The sequence below is a fragment of the Raphanus sativus genome, chromosome 8 (genome assembly GCF_000801105.2).
Source record: "Raphanus sativus cultivar WK10039 chromosome 8, ASM80110v3, whole genome shotgun sequence".
Classification (NCBI taxonomy): domain Eukaryota; kingdom Viridiplantae; phylum Streptophyta; class Magnoliopsida; order Brassicales; family Brassicaceae; genus Raphanus; species Raphanus sativus.
Genome location: NC_079518.1, coordinates 1,614,173 through 1,628,753, shown reverse-complemented (window position 1 = coordinate 1,628,753; position 14,581 = coordinate 1,614,173). Strand labels below are relative to the sequence as shown.

Below are 14,581 nucleotides of genomic sequence, written 5' to 3'. Positions count from 1 at the left end.
ATGACTCGGTTTCTCGAGTGTTCGCCAAGCATAATAGAAAAATAATAAATCAGACAGACAATCGTTGAGAGAGAGAGAGAGAGAGAGAGAGAGAGAGAGGAGATAATAGTAGAAAAGTCGTAAGGGGGTCACTTTCTCACTCTAATTTCCTTTGGCTCCAAGGCGGTCTCCCACTTTCACATTCTATATAAGTCGTCTTCTTCCTCCTCTCTCTTTCCATCTTCATATACATAACACTCTCTCTCTCTCTCTCTCTCTCTAGCCCCTGAGAAATCGAAACCAGCTGTAATTGAATCCGGCGATTGTTCTTTGTTTTCTCCTTTCGTAATTTCTCGTCAGGTACCAACTTTATCCCTTTTAGGTTGATGTGCTTCAATAATTTGATTTTAGTTCTTTTTTTCCCCTAGCGAGATTATGCGTTCGTAGGCTATGGTTTTCGGAAATTTCTTAGATGTGGGTTAAGTAGGGCATTTTGATTTTACCCCCTTTTTGAGAGCGAAGAGCACTTAGGGATTTGATTTGTGTATTTTGGCTTTTATTCATTTGAATTAATGTTTGAAAATTTACTAATTGCTAAAAGTCTGAATCTTTTTGCCCTTGTGTGCAGAAGCACTTTGTGAATAGTTGTACACCCATTGCATCAACAGCGACGACGGGTTCAGGATCTGGTTCTTTATTTGTGGAGTCAGAGACTAATATGAGCTCTCAAGTCAGGAGAGACAGGCCTCGTCCCAATTCTCAGCAAACATGGGTTCCTAGAGGCGCAGCTACCTCCGTTGTGAATGAGTCTTCTTTACCTCCTACTAATACAGACCGAACTTCAGAAAGCCTTGACGCTGGTTCCGCTGCTGCTGCTTCACGTCCTCTTCGGCAGCGTAGCGGTTCTGGTCGTCCCTCTTATAACCACCACCAAAGGAGTAATAATGTTGCTGGTCCGCCTCCACCTAATCGACAAAGAAGAAATAATGCTCCGGGGATTTTGCCTGATAATCGCCACAGAGTTGCGTCTAGGACACAGGGGAAAAAGGTGGTTAAGGAGGAGAGCACTGTGGTGACAGACCCGAACTTGCCTCAGCTTGTTCAAGAGTTACAAGATAAGCTGGTGAAGAGTTCTATCGAGTGTATGATTTGCTACGACATGGTTGGGCGGTCTGCTAATATATGGTCTTGCTCAAGCTGTTACTCCATCTTCCATATGCATTGTATCAAGAAATGGGCTCGAGCGCCGACTTCCGTTGATCTGTTGGCTGAGAAGAATCAAGGTGATAATTGGAGGTGTCCTGGTTGCCAGTCTGTGCAGTTGACGTCGTCAAGAGAGATTTGCTATCGGTGTTTCTGTGGGAAGAGAAAAGATCCGCCGTCTGATCCGTATCTGACTCCACACTCATGCGGGGAGCCATGTGGGAAGCCGCTGGAGAGAGAGTTTTCTGCTTCAGGTGAGACGACTGAAGAGGATCGTTGTCCTCATGTCTGTGTCCTGCAGTGTCATCCTGGTCCATGTCCTCCCTGTAAAGCGTTTGCTCCACCTCGTAGCTGTCCTTGTGGCAAAAAGATGGTTCATACTAGATGCTCTGAGCGAAGATCTGTTCTTGTTTGTGGGCAGCGTTGCGAGAAGCTTCTCAACTGTGGGCGTCATCGATGTGAAAGGACGTGTCATGTTGGCCCTTGTGATCCTTGTCAGGTACCAGTAAATGCCGCATGTTTCTGCAAGAAAAAAGTGGAGACTGTTATTTGCGGAGAGATGAACGTGAAGGGAGAGTTGAAAGCAGAAGATGGTGTGTATTCATGCAATTTTGACTGTGGGAAGCCTCTTGGATGTGGTAACCATTTCTGCTCCGAGGTTTGTCATCCTGGTCCTTGCGGGGACTGTTACTTATTGCCCAGTAGAGTTAAGACGTGCTATTGTGGAAAAACGCGTCTAGAAGAGCAGAGCAGGCGTAGTTGCTTGGATCCGGTTCCTTCTTGTTCAAACACATGCAGGAAGCTTCTTCCGTGTGGGTTGCATACTTGCAACGAAGTTTGCCATTCAGGTGATTGCCCTCCTTGTTTAGTCAAAGTCAACCAGAAATGCCGGTGTGGTTCAACATCCAGGACTGTGGAATGCTATTTCACAACCTCTTCAGAGACGGAGAAGTTTGTGTGCGCTAAGCCATGCGGGCGTAAGAAAAACTGTGGGAGGCATAGATGTAGCGAGCGTTGCTGCCCTCTCTTGAACTCGAAGAAGAATGATCTCTCTGGCGATTGGGACCCACACGCTTGTCAGTTACCTTGTGGGAAGAACCTAAGGTGCGGGCAGCATTCTTGTGAATCGTCATGTCACAGTGGCCATTGTCCTCCTTGCCTCGAAATGATATTCACTGATCTTACATGTGCTTGTGGAAGAACTTCGATTCCTCCACCACTACCATGTGGGACACCTGTTCCTAGCTGCCAGCTTCCATGCTCGATTCCTCAGCCTTGTGGCCATTCTGCTACGCACGGATGCCATTTTGGAGATTGCCCTCCTTGTTCTGCCCCCGTGGAAAAGAAATGTGTTGGTGGTCACGTGGTTCTCAGAAACATACCTTGTGGATTGAAAGACATTAGATGTAACAAGATCTGTGGAAAGACGAGGCGTTGTGGCTTGCATGCTTGTGCCAGAACTTGTCACCCGGAGGCTTGCGACAGTCACAATGAATCTGAAGCAGTTCTGCGTGTTACATGTGGACAAACTTGTGGGGCTCCTAGAAGAGATTGCAGGCACGTTTGTGCAGCACTCTGCCATCCTTCTTTGCCTTGCCCTGACTCGAGATGTGTATTTCCAGTTACAATTACATGTTCGTGTGGTCGCATAACCGCCACAGTCCCTTGTGATGCTGGAGGAGATAGCGGCAGCAATCTTCGTGTTGATTCTGTCAATGAAACCTCTGTTTTGCAGAAACTTCCAACGCCTCTTCAGCCTGTTGATATGAGCGGAAACCGAGTCCCTCTCGGGCAGAGAAAGCTTTCGTGTGATGATGAGTGTGCTAAGCAGGAGCGTAAGAGGGTTCTTCAGGATGCGTTTGACATCACTCCTCCAAATCTCGACTCTTTACACTTCAGCGAGAACTCTGCTATGACAGAAATTATTTCAGACATCTATAGGCGTGATCCGAAGTGGGTACTGGCTGTTGAAGAGCGCTTCAAGTTCCTGGTACTTGGGAAAGCCAAAGGAAGCACAAGTGCCCTCAAGGTCCATGTCTTCTGCCCGATGCAAAAGGATAAACTAGACACGGTTAGGCTTTTAGCTGAGAGGTGGAAACTTGCGGTTAGCAACGGAGGGTGGGAACCAAAAAAGTTTATAGTGGTTCACGTAACACAAAAGTCTAAACCTCCAACGCGGATCATTGGAGCTAGGGGTGGCGCTATCTCAGTAGGCGGACCTCACCCACCGTCCTTTGATCCACTGGTGGATATGGATCCTAGGCTTGTGGTTTCTTTATTGGATCTCCCGAGGGAGGCGAATGTCAGCGCGGTGGTGCTGAGATTTGGGGGTGAATGTGAGCTTGTTTGGCTGAATGACAAGAACGCTTTGGCCGTGTTCCACGACCCTGCCAGAGCCGCCACTGCCATGAGGAGGCTGGACCACGGATCCGTATACAATGGAGCTGTGGTTGTCCAGAACGCCGCGCAATCTCAGTCACTCGGTAATGCATGGGGAAAACTACCCAGCAGCTCATCCTGGGATGTGCAGAAGGCAAACCCATGGAAGAAAGCAGTGATTGAGGAGAGTGATGAGTCTTGGGGAGCTGAAGATTCCCCCATTGGAGGGTCATCTACAGATATTCTCGCCTCTGTGTGGCGATCAGCAACTAGCAACGCTCCAATCGTCACCTCAGCTAACCGTTGGAGTGTATTGGAGCCGGAGAAACCCAAAACTTTCGCTTTGGAGCCATTGGTTCAGTCAGGAGGGAGCAGCAGCTCAGAAGCTGCCGGTAAACAAGTGGTGGAAGGCTCCGGTAAACAACTGGTGGGAGCCTCCGGAGAAGAAGTGGTGGATGATTGGGAGAAGGTATGCGAGTGAGAATATGACAATGACTGTGACTCTGATTTTTTCTACTTCTTTGCTATGCATTAAAACGGCAGGTTCAGACGTATAAATTTAGAATGTATGCGTTCACAACTCCTGGAGTGAGCTTTAGTCTATGTAATCCACTATTATTTTGCTGTTTTGACGTTTGGTTGGTTATAAACCATAAATTATTTTATTTTAAAGATTTCGAAATACTTTGTTTCTTGATTGCTACGTAACACGAAGTAATGAATACATCATGAGGTAACAAGTTTATTCTCGTGAAATTGTGGTGTAAAGTCTAATCTTTCCAGTGTAATGAGTTGAAATCACTAAAGAATTTTGAGTAATCATGTAAAGAGACTAGTTGTAGAGATTGAAGATTATATTTCAAAGTTCAACTAGATTTTGACCCGACCTTCAAAGGGCGGGTATATTTTTTGTTTTAATCTTTTTTTTGAAAAATTATTTGTTTGTATTTGATTTATTTTATAATCATATTTGTGTTTGTTACTAATTTAATTTGATATAATAGTCTTTTAAATAAATGAAATATATAGATGGATCCAATATGTCACATTTATTGGGTTCTTAACCAAAGATTTAAACATAAGTAATTTTATGTTAAATTTAGATACTTGTTCATGTATTACAAAATTTATATGTGATTTGTTCTTTTTTTATTTTTAATTTGAAATTTATATATTTTAGTTTATAGATTTTTATATGATTTAAACGGATAGTCAAACCCAAACTAAAACCCATAAAATATGAATTGAAACAAAAATTTGAATTCTGAATAGACTTAAACCAAAATCTCATCATATAATTAAACTTCTTAATTTATTAATAATAAATATTACAATATCAACAACTTAAAATATTTGTGTTCAAATATTAATAACATAAACAATTTTTCGACCCACACTTGAAAGCACCATATATTTTATGATGTAAAATTTCATTAATAATTTTACAAAATTATGTAAATTCGTAAAGATTTTGTCTATTTTGAAACATGAAAATTCGGATATGTTTTCAAATCTATAGATCTAGTGATTCAATATGTAATCCGGTTTGGATTTCAAGAGATATTAATCAACTAAAATTTTGATAAAACCCACAAAAACCGTTAAAACCAGAGGGTGCATGTTGAACCTATAGGTGATTGATATAATTCAATTTTATTTAAATTGTTATTTTTTATAAATTTAAAATTTAATTTCAATGTTTTAATTAGATATTTAGATAATTATTAATTGATAAAAGTCATGTATTTTTATCTTCTATTGGTATAGGTGAACATATGAACATGACCTATTGACCTATACCAAACATAACAAAACTTATGCCCGCGGATCTTAAAACATGAACATGACCTATTGATATATGTGTGGTCCAACTATTTAATAAAATAGATTAAAAACTATTAACTATTTAGAAGAAATATTATACAAAAAAACACAGATACGATTAAAACACACAAATATAATTTTTTTTTAAAATATAAAACAAAAAATATATCCGCCCTTTTAAAAGCGGATCAGAATCTAGTTGTATTTGAATTATATAACGTAACTCTAATTTGTTGTAGAAAATGTTTAAATTATATTTTATGTGAAATGAAATATAAATAATTTAAATTTTAAAAAATTTCTAAATTTTTTAAATTTACTTTTTAATACTGATATATTTATAAAATATATTATTAAATTAGAAAATGACCTATTAATAGTCCAGCTATTTTATAAAATTATTAAAACTTTTTACTAATCAGTTAAGAAAAATATTATACACAAATATGATTAAAAGATACAAATATAAAAATTGAATTTCTAGAAAATGTAAAACAAAAAATATACTCACTCTTTGAAATGTTGATCAGAATCTAAATTGTATTATATTATCTTAATTAAACCACAGTTCATTTCCATTAATTTTTATAGTGGGCATAATATTTATTAATGTAAAGTATCAATATTATTGTTTCCAAATGATATAATTTTTTATTTATTGAACTACGTAAGGTTGTCCACAGTTTGTAATAAGTAGTGAACCACTAATATTTTGGAATTAAAAGGTGATTTTACAAAATATGCATACATCTTAGAAGCATTACAAAATTATTTTATGAATAATAATAATTACTGGAACTGAATTTATTCTGATGGATCCCAAAAAAAAAAATAACCGCATATTACGTAACATATATGTGGAAGTTACAGATTTAGGAAACCAACGTGGAAGTTACAATTTTTTTAATAAAGGTAATTACATAATATATCTAGATAATTATTTAGATGCATTATATTTTATGTTGGACACAACCTTTAATCAATTGGACATGTCGAAGAATTAATAGAATAGATGTTCTAAAAACCTTCTTAGTATTATATAATACAGTAATAAGAATCAGTTTGTGCACATACACATACGCATACAGACACAATGTATATAAAATGTTTTCAGCTCCAACCATGAAAAAATATAACAAGGAAGCTGTTAAATCGTGTGTACCTAACCAATAGTTTTAACAAAACGATCCGTCCCTTCATCTGAAGTAGGTGCTAAAAGTGCTGGCTTACGCCTATGGGAGAGTTCCTTGCACATCTGTTTATGATATGCAAGTACAAAGCAAGCCACACCGTGACTATAACAGAAGCCTTAGCTCCAACATACCCAACTACTTGGCGTCCTCTCTCTGTAACCCCTTCCTGAACCACATCAAAGCTTCTTCTAAACCCTTGCAGCGTCTTCATCATCAAGAATCCGATAAACGATCTCGTCGTTTCTAGTGTCACTCTCCCCGTTACATCGAACATAAACCTCCTGTTACTCGGAACCGCCAATGTAGTCGAGATAGCATCAGTCCAACCACCACCGTTACTCTCTTCTTCTTCTTCGACCTCCTGTATCACTGCGGCACTAGACTTTGGCGTAGTAAAGACTTCATGAGACGTCCTGACGACAGTTTCGATCGCACTGTTACATACCGAAACAAGAACGTCTTTGACGCTATCCTGATGCTTAGGATTCGTCATGCCTTCGAAGATCTGATCAAACGCGTTGATATCCATCGTCTTATCCAAATACACAGCCACGGCAGTGCTGGTGAACCTCTCGATGCACTCAGCTAAAAGAACTCTACACTTATCATCACAAAGCAAACTCAACCACTGAGGAGGCTCCTCGGAAGAAGAATCACCAACCTCCTTGGCGCGAAACCCGAGAACGAGATTCTTAGCGAAGCTACCGACAACAACAGAGAAGAAACCAGAACCAGCTTTGGAGAAAACCTTATCGATAACACTCGATCCCTCCGACGACGAATCAACACAAGACTCGGACTTGTAACCACGAGAGACACCGATCGTGACGGCCCGAGAGACCCTAGAGAGCGAATCTGTAAACTCTCTCGAATTCGCGATCTTCGCGATCTGTCTGAAGCTGTTTGGAATCTCGTCGGAGTCGGAGGTGAGAAACTCCTTCAGGTCGCGCGACACGATGGTCATGGTCTCGGCTGATTCGGAGATTAGCTCCGCTACGGAGAGGAAAGCTCCGAGGATCTTCGCGAGGCGTTGCCTCTTTCTGGTGACGGAGGGGAGATGGTAGACCTTGTAAGCTCCGTAGCCAGAGACGGCGACGCCGGAGATCGCGATCAAAAGCAGCCATTTTTTTCTCCGGGGAGGTGAGCTGAAGAGACCCTTTTCTCCAAATCGAAGAAGCTCCATTCAACGAATTGAATTGAATTGAATTCTCAACGAGATGATTTCAGGGGGGAAATAGATAGAAAATTAGGGTTTTTTTGGGTAAGATTATGATCCGGAAATGGATAAAAACGGTTCGGAGTCTGTTATTGACCTAAACGAGAATAGAGGAGACAGATAAAGAATGAGAGAAGGGGTCTGTCTGAAAAAAAAAAATCAATTTGGCGTGTGGGAGGAGAGGATTGAGAGGAAGAGAGGAGAAGCTTTGATGATGACAAGTTGGATAACGAAAATTTTTACTTTTTCAAAAATAAATGTTTTATCTATTTCCGGTTCGGTTTGATTGGATGATGTCTTAGTCGATGGTCTCGTTCGCGCTCAAGTTTCTTTTTTTTTTTTTATAATTCCTAACAAAAATACAAAATCAACGGTTTGACTGGATAATGAATTTGAGGTGTTTGATACTCGTAATATCTTTAATATCCCGCGTCAATAGCATATCTATTTCTATAACATTTAAATCTTGTGAATGTTCTTCTTCATGGAAATAAAAAAATAGCGTAGTAGTCAAGTATCTGATAAAGATAAGTTTACAGATATTTAAATGACATGTGATGGATCATATACTACTATTTCTCTTATTAAAGTATGTTACACCATTTTATGAAAATGTTAAAGTATACATCGAACCATATACGGGATCGATTTTTTTTTGAATTCGTCTCCTTGACAGAAAAGCCTATAGTTTTTAATATGTCTCACTTACTAAAGAATAAATCAAGTTACTGCAGTTCGAATCATACAACAATCTTACAAGTTGTCATTTAAAATCTTTTATCGAAATCTTGTTATCTACTTGAATCTTTGAATCAAAAAGGATATGCAGGGATATGTTATAATATAGATGCTGTTTCTAGAAGCATTTGGATGGTTTTGCTGTCAGACATGACTCCACATGTTTGGTCTTATTACTCATATCTTATTTTCAAATAAGATAGCATTTTTTTCTAATAAGTTGTGCCAATACCTGCAAAAGTCCAAAATCCAAACCCATCAATGTTTAGTTGCCACGCTTCCCGCTGTTTTGTGTCCGCACGCACCATGTTTTTATACTACAATTTAACGTTTTTATGAAAGTGAGTTGTAAGAGAAATCAGAAGCGTTTAGAAGTTGGATATTAAACGTTCAGATAGTTTTTAGCCACATGATCTCTCTCTTAAGTAAAACAGCAGCAATTTAATGTGATTTCAGAATGTATCCACGTTAGTAGTTAGTACTATAACTCATATACTACAGACTATTAGTGAGAAAATGAAAACTTACAAAACTGATCAAGCAAAAATATAATTATGTAATGTTAATGATTAGAATTTGATCAACGGGGCCTTGTAACAACTAACAACTATTGTGAATAGTTTAAGCCACGTTTGATTCTTTCAACTGAATTATTTCTTCTTAAACACACGGTTTTAGTTTAAATACTTTTTTGTAACAGTTTAATTTAATTTAAATACTTAAGAAAATAATTTCAAGACCCTTAAAACCACATCATACTCCAAAAACCAAACACATTTTTCAATTAGAAAAAAAAACCATTTCTCAAAAAAAAAATGAGCATGAGAAAGGGAGGACAAAACAAGAACAAGTTCTTGAGAATAATCTCAACACCTTTTAGAGCCTTAAACAAGTTCTACGTGAGAAGCATCACCGGTTGCGTATCTCGGACTTACTATTCTTCCTCGTTCTCTGATCCTTTCTCAAGAAGCTGTAGCTCCTCTTCGGCCGCCTTCTCCTCCTCCGCATCTTCCCGGAGAAGCACATATTTTGGAATTGACGATGATTACAGCGAGCTAGTGAGAGCTGCGTCGGTTAGGAGTTTAGGGCACAAGAATGAGATCGACATGTTTATACAAGAGAAGCTGCAAGAAGAGAAGCAGAAGAAACTGAAGCAAGGAGGCTTGCCGAAAAGCTCAAGCGTAGGGATGGCGAGAATAGATGAAGAGGAAGAAGCAGAGGAAGGATCTGTGAATCCGAAGAAGACGAAAAAAGTATCTGATCTTCTGTATCCTCGTAGCAAATCATATGGCCCTAAATTTTAGGTTTTTTCTTTTAAGTTTGTGGTTTTTTTTTTTGATTTTTTTAATTTTCTTTATTTTAATAAGTTGTGGATTGATTACAATATTGTTTTAGTTCGATTCTGCAACAAGAAATAATAATATTAGAAGTCGATATCTTTGCCGAAAAAAATATATTGGAAGTTGGTATAAACTACTCCTGCTTTTATTTTTGTTTTCGATGATTTTATGTTAAGACCTAATTGACCCCATGATAATGAATTGATTCTATTTGTTTTGTTTGCTCTAGTCTAGTCTAATATATCTTTGAGCGATTTTAAACTAACTACTTTGTTTTGCTATATCCAAGTCAAATTTAGGACTTATCATGTGATTTATAAGTTTTCTTACATACAAATGATAATTTTTAAAGCAAGGAAAGCGTTGTGTGTTGCCATTAAATCACGGAAAAGCTTATAAATCATCGAGCTTTGTAAACTTTTCTTTCGTGTTTTGATTATCATATTGTTGTGGTTTTGTCCACCAGTGACCACACTGCCAACTGAATCTACTTTACCTAATCAAATATTGGTGTACTATCATAAGGCTGCTCACTGTTACAAAAAAAAATATAATTAGGTGGTACATTGTAGTCTGAAGATTGACAGATACGAAGTACCCGAAAAATTATCTTGTTTTCTGATTTTTAATAAATAGGAAAAGGACTGTCTCCTTTTCAATTTGTCGTGACATGATGCTCATAGCTCTACCTAATTGTGAACAAATCAATGTATAAATTGATCCTAGGTCGCGACTTCATTCGTGTTACTTGGAAGACCGGTACACTAGTCATTAATAACATACGTGGAATCATTTATGGAAACAAATACCAAAAAACTCTCATTTGTAATTGTTGGAATGCCAATAGAGATCAGAAATACTTGAAGCAGAGCATAACCCAAAGAAGTTTTTTTTTTTGCTAAATGGTAAATATCATTTCAAAATGAAAGTTGAGGTTTACATAATGTGTTTGACAAGATATAAGACCTCTCGTCTTGATTCCACGGCAAAAAAAGATAAAAACATGGAAGCAAATATCAATCAATATCTTAGCCGTTCTGCTTGAGAGCGAACATGACCAAAGATAATGATACAAACTTGAAAATTCTGAGTGAGCAGTTGAACCAAGCTAGGTAAGAGAAGAGAAGCTTGAAAACAAGTGAAACGAGACACGCAACACTAATAAGAAGTTGTTTCATCCGGCTGCCCAAGCAATTTGCTATTCCTCAGAAGAATAGAACCACGCCCGCTCAAGGACTGCCCTCTAGATCCGAGCAGGGACAATGAACTGGTCCAAGTTCTAGCAAAAGAGGGGACAACACTAACCGCAAAAGTTTAATAGCGCTCAACTCGTACGACCGCAATCGTCCTCTAACCCAAAGAAGTTGATTTCATGAAGTAGTAGACATTGGTTCGATTTTAGAATACAGTGAAATACGCACAAAAGAAAAATAAAGAGCCAAATGAAAAGTGTTATGGCCTTGATTGAACTAGACTCTCCCAAGATTTTATTTCTCTGTGTTGGTTGGTGGTGTTATATATAAAAGCCAAAACTTTGTACATGACGAAAATAAAGCCATGTCTTGTTTTTTTTTATCTTTACTTGTCAGCCGGTTCTTGGGGAGTAAATCCATATTCCTGAATCTGAACATGGACCTCTTATTGTCAGCTCAACCTAGACACTTGTAGCATGGATTAGTTTTGTTGTACTTCATGAGAAGCTTTTTCAACTGATCAGATATTTCATTACTTACACATCATTGTTATACAACACGATGTGTTTCATTGACGAGTCCGTGAATAGATTGATAACAAGATCAAATTATGCTCGACACATGAAGAGCTTTTATTCAAATGCAAAATAAGAGAATGAAGAAAAGGTTAACTTGTCACCAAGATGAGAATGTTTTAGACTGATTTCATATAATGAGAAAAGAGCTGCTCAGGAACAGCCAAAGTTACATTTTTCATCACATTACAATCTTATTTCTATTACTAACTCACTTGTATAGGAACCCTAACACACATGGGCTTGTTGGTATTATCTTGGACTTGTGCCTTAGCTTCTTGTCTTAGCTAATTAAGTCTACACTCTTAGTTTTGGTTTCTGGATTTTATTTCTAAACTATACAGCTGATGGTTATGTGTTAAGATTAAGAAACAAAGATATGTTTGTGATCTGCGATCAAATACAGATTCTAGGAATCTTGAGCATCATTGCAAATAAAAGGGTTTGTGGGCCATTGTAGGTTTGTTAAAACTAAAAAGTACTTAAAATGAGGGTCCACATAAGTAGTTCTTGCGCGTGGTCAGAGGATCTTCTCGCTTTAGCTGGCGTCACTCTAATCAAAGTTAATAAATTCTGATGAAAATTGAGTTTAATAAGGAACTTTTACCTTTAATTCAACTAACTCCATTAAGGTTTCTTAATCATTCCTTTACTCACTTTCTACGTGTAACGCGTATCGTTGTTCTTTTACAGCACATGAAACAGAGATTAGCTATATGTGTACATTGGCTAATTGGTAAAAAAACAACTATGCACATCTATGATCAAGATGCGATATTATTTGTAACTTGAAAGTCCAGTGATAAAATTTGATGTGAGGATAGTTGTTTTTTTATTCGAGACTATACTGAACAATGATTCGTTTTTGACAGTTTTAAAATGTATGTCATACGATATTATCGGTAAAAATTGTCTTAAACTACTTTTAAAAATAATTTATTAATCAGATTTATCTTTTTTCACAAAAAAAAGTAATCAGATTTATATTGTATAAAATTCATATAGATAAAATTCATATATGATTTTGAAAATATACTGCTTATTCTCGTCAAAACACATTTATGCGTAGCAGCTTAAATATATATGTATGTACACATATCATGAAACAGTAATGATGTAATATTGTGTGGTCCCGTATTATTTTATTTTATTTTCTTGAAAAAGAAATCCCTTATAAGTATTGGATCAGAGTAGAATGAGTTGTATGCAAGTCTCCCTTATCATATACTCCTAGTTAATTCATATTTGGTTGAGTCTTGATTCTCTTACCTTGTTTGCAATGATGAGAAGCATTTCCAAGCTCAATAGGTAATTTAATTTTCCAAACTTAAGTACATTTGTAAATACATACCTCTAAAAAGGGTATACACACATATCTGGTTGATTTCTTACGAAGAAAATCTGAAAAGTAGTGACATACTTAACGTTATTTTGTTGTGAAATATTATTCGATAAACAATATTACAATGTTTATAGAAGTCTAAAAGAATACAAATAAATTTAGAGAAATTTGGAAATGGTTTTATTTTAATATGAAAATACCAAAGCGTCACTAGATTTTATTTGATTAATTATCTATTTTAATCATCATGTTAATTTAATTGTAGAAAAAAATCAGTATATTTTTTTGCAACTTGTAGAAAAAAATCAATATAAGTATAGCCTTTGGCATATAAAACACATGTATATATATAACAACAGCGTCTAGCAGGCACGAGAGGTCGGTAGCCCCTTTATATAAACGAGTTACAGGTTACAGCTAATTAGCAACTATGATTGTGGGTTTGACCAAATAATTTTAGAATTTGACCATGATTTATGGTTGTTGGGGGGTTAGCTGTCCCATGCCCTATAAGAACTAGTACGAGACTCTAGTGTGTCCGAGTTTTATAACACAGCTGTAGCTCGACTTTATACATATTTTAATTTATCTTATTTCTAATGAATTGTAGATTAGATTCCCTTTTATTCCTTATGTTTCCTGCTGACACTGATATATATATATATATATATATATTTTGGGGGTACAAATCTAGGATTAATTTGTTTAACAAAAAGTATTATTTGTATTTGAAAGCAATCACGGTACATTAGCTAAAGACGGGTTCAAGGCAAAAGTTAAATTTAGCTAAACGAGTATTAGTAATTCCAGAAAACAAGTATGTAGAAAAGAAGACAAGTAAATCTTTAGAAGTTGTCAAAAGTCTTGCCAGTTGGTTTATCTTTGCTTGTTTCCTGAAAATGACAACACAGCCAAATAGTATCACCTAGATTTTAGGATCCTCAATAAACTTTACGCACTGTGAATTCATAACAGCAATTTCAATAAAGAACTATTTGTTTTTCTTCTCAAGTTGCAATATTAGCACAACTTTACAAAAGCAAAAAATATGTCCCTCGTGCCATATTTTCACTTATTTTTAGAAAATTTTCAAACAACCGTTCAATTTTGAGAAATGCAGAAAGTATTCTGTCATCACAATGACTTTCAAAAAAGGAAAATATAGATCACTTCTCATAATTAGAGGCTAAACTTATATATATATATATACTTAATAGCATAGAAGGAAAATAGTAAAAGAATAATAATATGCCTGCATGGATCCAACGGCGTAGAGATGAGATCTAAACGTAGTGGTTTAATCACACGGCTGCTAGAAAAGCTGACCGAAAAATTATTCCAAAAGATGGGTTAGTTGGCACTCAGAACAAACATATGAGTGTGTCACAGCAAAGAGTCTTCTGTTAGAATATTTAGTTGGCAATTTCTGTCAGTAAAAATAATATTATCTTACACATATAATATACATGTACACGTAATCTTATATATGCATGTATGTGTACTGGTATGTTTATGTTATAGTATTCTAAAGCACATGTCAGATAGTAGAAGCTAGAAAGCAAAGCTTGGGCATGAAGAGAAAGACCTCTTGCTTGTACA

At 36.8% G+C, this 14,581-nt stretch overlaps 3 protein-coding genes across 3 annotated transcripts; 2 read left to right on the top strand and 1 right to left on the bottom strand.

Moving 5' to 3' along the window:
- The first annotated feature begins 85 nt into the window (after positions 1–85).
- On the top strand, positions 86–4,245 carry LOC108813100 (NF-X1-type zinc finger protein NFXL1). The gene is made up of 2 exons (XM_018585544.2): positions 86–339; positions 608–4,245. Exon 2 carries the CDS (start codon positions 698–700, stop codon positions 4,040–4,042), a length of 3,345 nt encoding a protein of 1,114 aa, XP_018441046.1. The 5' UTR covers positions 86–339; positions 608–697; the 3' UTR covers positions 4,043–4,245.
- A 2,153-nt stretch (positions 4,246–6,398) lies between these two features.
- On the bottom strand, positions 6,399–8,017 carry LOC108806388 (protein PHLOEM PROTEIN 2-LIKE A10). Its single transcript, XM_018578489.2, has one exon. The coding sequence runs from the start codon at positions 7,759–7,761 to the stop codon at positions 6,598–6,600; it is 1,164 nt and encodes a 387-aa protein (XP_018433991.2). The 5' UTR covers positions 7,762–8,017; the 3' UTR covers positions 6,399–6,597.
- A 1,246-nt stretch (positions 8,018–9,263) lies between these two features.
- Positions 9,264–10,005, top strand: LOC108809470 (uncharacterized). Its single transcript, XM_018581607.2, has one exon. The coding sequence runs from the start codon at positions 9,348–9,350 to the stop codon at positions 9,834–9,836; it is 489 nt and encodes a 162-aa protein (XP_018437109.1). The 5' UTR covers positions 9,264–9,347; the 3' UTR covers positions 9,837–10,005.
- Positions 10,006–14,581: the final 4,576 nt, after the last annotated feature.